This window comes from Cinclus cinclus, chromosome 8 (genome assembly GCF_963662255.1).
Source record: "Cinclus cinclus chromosome 8, bCinCin1.1, whole genome shotgun sequence".
Classification (NCBI taxonomy): domain Eukaryota; kingdom Metazoa; phylum Chordata; class Aves; order Passeriformes; family Cinclidae; genus Cinclus; species Cinclus cinclus.
The window spans coordinates 162,801-167,216 of record NC_085053.1 but is presented as its reverse complement, the minus strand read 5'-3'; the positions used below and the strand labels follow the sequence as shown (position 1 = coordinate 167,216).

General features: G+C 36.8%; 1 protein-coding gene across 1 annotated transcript; it reads left to right on the top strand.

The window, feature by feature from the left end:
• The first annotated feature begins 629 nt into the window (after nucleotides 1-629).
• On the top strand, nucleotides 630-3,363 carry RGS1 (regulator of G protein signaling 1). The gene is made up of 5 exons (XM_062497274.1): nucleotides 630-760; nucleotides 1,141-1,224; nucleotides 1,870-1,931; nucleotides 2,504-2,667; nucleotides 3,178-3,363. The coding sequence occupies exons 1-5, from the start codon at nucleotides 657-659 to the stop codon at nucleotides 3,361-3,363; spliced, it is 600 nt and encodes a 199-aa protein (XP_062353258.1). The 5' UTR covers nucleotides 630-656.
• The last annotated feature ends 1,053 nt before the right edge of the window (nucleotides 3,364-4,416 follow it).

Here is a 4,416-nt window from a genome sequence, read left to right as displayed (position 1 = left end):
ATAAATAAGTTCTTGTTGCTTCAAAACCCCTTCCTGAGAAGACCACCTCTAAATATTTTCATACAACACATCTAAACAAACCTGTCTAAAGTAGAGTTCTAGTTTGAAGAGCAGCAGGGGAAATATGTTTTCCCCTACTTGCAATTAGGTTGTTGCATATGGAACTTTATTACAGGGGTATCTTAAAGTACCTTTTCCCTTTCTGCTGAGCCCAACTAACCAACTGAAAAGTATGAAATTGCAAGACACAGGCACGCAACAAGTGAATTTTGTCAAGAAGTAACTGCAGTATTTGCAGTTCTGTTGATCAAAACAAATAATACTTCTGACTTGTAAGTACCTCTCAGAAAGGGACAAGAATTCAAAGTTTCTAGAGGGTTTTGGTTTTTGCTTTTTTTGGTAACAGGCATATACAGTCACACACAACAACCCCAAAGCAGTTCAGTCTCTTCTGGTTTAACCTTAACCACAAGACATCGCTGTCTGTTTTCTTTCTCAAAGACTCACGTCACTGAGCACAGAAAGGGGAACTTCCAGAATTTATGATGAGGAGACATGATAAACAGCTCTGCTCGCAGGGCTGCCTGCCTCAATAAAAGGTGGCAGCAGAGGCAGGGAGCTCAGTCAGGGCGGCAGCATCAGTGTGCCCAAGGAAAATGCCAGGGCTCTTTTTCTCCCACAACAACATGACTGAATTAAATGGAAAAGAAGATTTCAAGCTTGCAGAAGGCAAAGTCCATAAAAAGAAGCAAAAGGCTTTGTAAGTATATACAACTTACTACAAAATTTGATGTACTGGAAGTGAAAATAGCACTCCATTAATCTTGGAGATTATGAATTAGCACTGTGGTTCAGGCTAAATGAACAAAACCTGGTCAAAGCCCAGGACTGCAATATCATTAAAAAAAGCTTGAGCTGAGGCATACCAATTAATTGATTACTTTAAGTAATCAGAAATAGAATTTGGATATATTGGGGGCCTCAGTCTTTTTTTAAAAATTACTTGGATATGTCACTGCCCAGACTTTGGTCTCCATAGGATGGAGCTGTCTCTGTTTCAAAGTTTGAAGAAAATTTGAATAGAGGTTAAATGAAGCTGCAATTCTAATGTATTAAAAAAATGTCTGTTCATTGTTTCAGTGCTGCAGATCTCAAAGGTTATTTGAAGTGCATGGTGCCACATATTGAATCTGGGATCAAGACTTCCAACTCTAGAAGTGTCATGTAAGTACAAAAACACACCAAGTAATAAAATAAAATAAAATCATAACTAGATTACTGTATAGTAAATTACTTCATTTCTAAACTACTTTAGAACAACAAATATTGCAAAAATATCTAGAATTTCCAAAATGCAAGAGAGGCGAACATTAGTAATTAGAAGCTACTCATGGAGTTAAGGATTTTTAATTAGTGATTAATAAGTGATTTGATATATTTGTATCAAACAGTGAGGGAGAAGACACTTCAGTATAGTCCATTTTTTTATCAGAGGGACATTGTAACTGCTCTCTGAAGTTTTACAAGAAAAAAATACTTCTCACTTAAATGAGGAGTAGGGGTATTACCATTCTTACTGCAAAAATATGGAAACAGAAGTACAGGTACAAAATAATTTTATCATAGTTACAGCAGAAGACTATTTTCCTGGGAACAGAATTCAAGATAACATCATAGTTCCATATTTTTTTCCATCTCTGACTATTTTTCTCCAGGATCTCAGATTATGACAAAGCTGCAAATTTAGTAAAATACCCGGTACATATTCCTGGAATGTAATAATAAATTATAAAATTTGTCTCCGTCAGATATACGAACAAAACCCTGTGATTTCTTGCCTAAAGCCTTTTCTTTTTCTTGTCGCCTTAGGCTTTCTGCAGAGGAAGTTATTCAGTGGTCACAGTCTTTGGAAAAGCTCCTGTCTAGCCAGAGTAAGTCTGTCTCTTCAATATGACTTTGTTCTTACTCGAAGGACAAGGTTTTATCTAATCTCACCAAATAGGCAAAGCTGCAGCATTGTATAAACACTGCTAGACAAAGGGCAGCTACAGCTCAGTTTTTTACAGCCCTAGTGTAACATGGACACTACTACAGCTTGGCTTCCAAGTTGGGTTTTGGGGTCTTTTTCCATTTTCAGTATAGCAATTAACCCCCAAATAGCTCATTTTGATCAATCTTCAATTCTTGGATAATACATCGGTTTAATCTGGAATTTTCTATCCACTTACACCCTAAGACAATACATTTAGGAAGGAATAGAATCCATTATTATAGGATTGTTATAGGATCAGGACCTAGAGTCTAGATCTAAAAACAAAGAACGTAATTAGGAAGACTCCCATCAGCCTTAATATTAGAATATCTGCAGTATGTTGAAGAAGGAAAGAACAGTATTTTGGGAATATTTTACATTAGATTTCAATACAACTCCTAGCTATTTATTTTCTCCTCCTTGATCACAAATACCATACAGTAAATGATGACTTATTTGCATTGGCTTTAGGTGGTCAAGGTGTCTTTCGGGAGTTCCTGAAGTCAGAGTTCAGTGAGGAAAACATTGAGTTCTGGCTGGCTTGTGAGGATTACAAGAAAACCAAGTCTGATCACTTACATGGAAAAGCAGAGAGGATTTATGCTGAGTTTGTCCAGTCAGATGCCATTAAACAGGTATGTATATAAATATATATATTAAGCAGGTATAATATACATTGTAATATATTATAGATATAATTTGTACATTAAGCAGGTATATATGAAGGGAGGAGTGGGGCTCTTCTGAGATGCTCACACACTCAGCTGCATAAGAAGACAACACAGACACGCTTTCAGGTCTCTCCTTGCATCACATCTGTCTGCAGTGTGGCATTATCAGATCTCACAAGCAGTCACAGAGAGCAGGCCAGTGCTGACAGCTCAGACCATGACTGAACTGGAGGCTGTTCCTCAAAGTTGAGCTGTATGAATTCTGACTCCAGAATAAACTACATTTCTATAGTGAACAACAACTTCTGTGCCTAACTGGGATACAGCTATTTGAATTCCCCCAGTTTACAGTATGATAGTTCAATGTCAGAAGAGTTGTAAGGCTGCAAATGCAGGTATTGACCAAGAGATACAGAAAGAGTCTACATTTAAAGTTAAGTTTTTAACAGAATTTATTTTTTTTTTTTATTCCAGATCAATATTGACTATCAGATGAGGGAAGCAACAGCCAAAAAGGCTCAAGACCCAACTCACACAAGTTTTGACGAAGCCCAGAAAACAGTGTACATCCTTATGGAAAAGGATTCATACCCCAGATTTTTAAAATCTAAATCCTACCTGAACCTTTTGAATCAGCTGCAAACCAATGCTTCAAAATAAAGTGTCTGAAGTGTGAAGAGCCAAGTAGACTCTGTCAAATATTCTGTGAAGAGATCCTCCATCATGGTTGGATCTTGCCAAGGAAAATCCCTGTCTTGGGAGGAGGAGGAGGATGAGGGAAACGCAAACAACTCCACATCCAATGGATGCAGGATTAAGGCTGGTGAGGCTGCCATAAGGGAGAGCAGCACAGGGAGAAAATCCCCTCTTCCCACATGCCACGGAGTCAAGGCAGGGTATGGAAAATGTTTGACCTACACTGTGAACACTGAACTGTGTCTTACATCCCAAAGAACTGATGATTGTTAGGAAGTGCAAGACTCATGAGCTAAGCATTGGGAAAAAGATTATGAAGTTCAGGAGAAAAACCAGGATGACTGACAATTTTGGGCATAACAAAAAATGCCAAGACAAGACTGACATATCTTTTAAAAATCTAGGAAGGGTTAAGTGTGAATGTGAGCTCCACAATGCTGTTGTACTATGTAAATATATTCTAAATTGATGTGTCTTAAAACCTATACAGTTTAAATTATGTAAGAATTATATCAGTTATATTTTTATTAAGTTTGTATTCAACTGGCAGGCATGTAGAATATTTGTTTAATTTATTGAAAAATAATAAGTCTATTGATATTCATTAAAATACAGTTTAAAAGTATAGTGGTTTTACATCTTATTTGAAGTGATTTTTCCATTTTAATTATTGAAATATTGAAACACAAAGTTCAGTGTCACTGTGTCATCTCCATACTCAAATACTAATTTTACCTCCACCACTTCTCTCTTTTTGCCCATTTTACACAGCCATAATCCGAGTTACCTGGAACAGGTGATAGAGACCCATCCTCACAACCCCCAAAAAAGAAAAATTTGGATTATCCTTGAAATACATAACTAAGAACAAGAGCACTCCCAAAACTCAAGTGTTTGAGACCTTGTAACATTAGAGCTTATAACAAAAATAAGTCAAAAAGTGCCTTGGTTTTATGAGTTCTCATCATAAGACACTGGTATCACATGGGTGACAATACAAGATTTTATCTCACCCTT

Bases quoted from the DNA above. Each gene is read 5' to 3' on its own strand.
- RGS1 (XM_062497274.1), top strand. From the start codon at position 657: ATGCCAGGGCTCTTTTTCTCCCACAACAACATGACTGAATTAAATGGA. The intron at 1,225-1,869 runs GTAAGTACAAAA...TTGTCGCCTTAG, and splicing joins TCCAACTCTAGAAGTGTCAT to GCTTTCTGCAGAGGAAGTTA. The intron at 1,932-2,503 runs GTAAGTCTGTCT...CATTGGCTTTAG, and splicing joins AAAGCTCCTGTCTAGCCAGA to GTGGTCAAGGTGTCTTTCGG.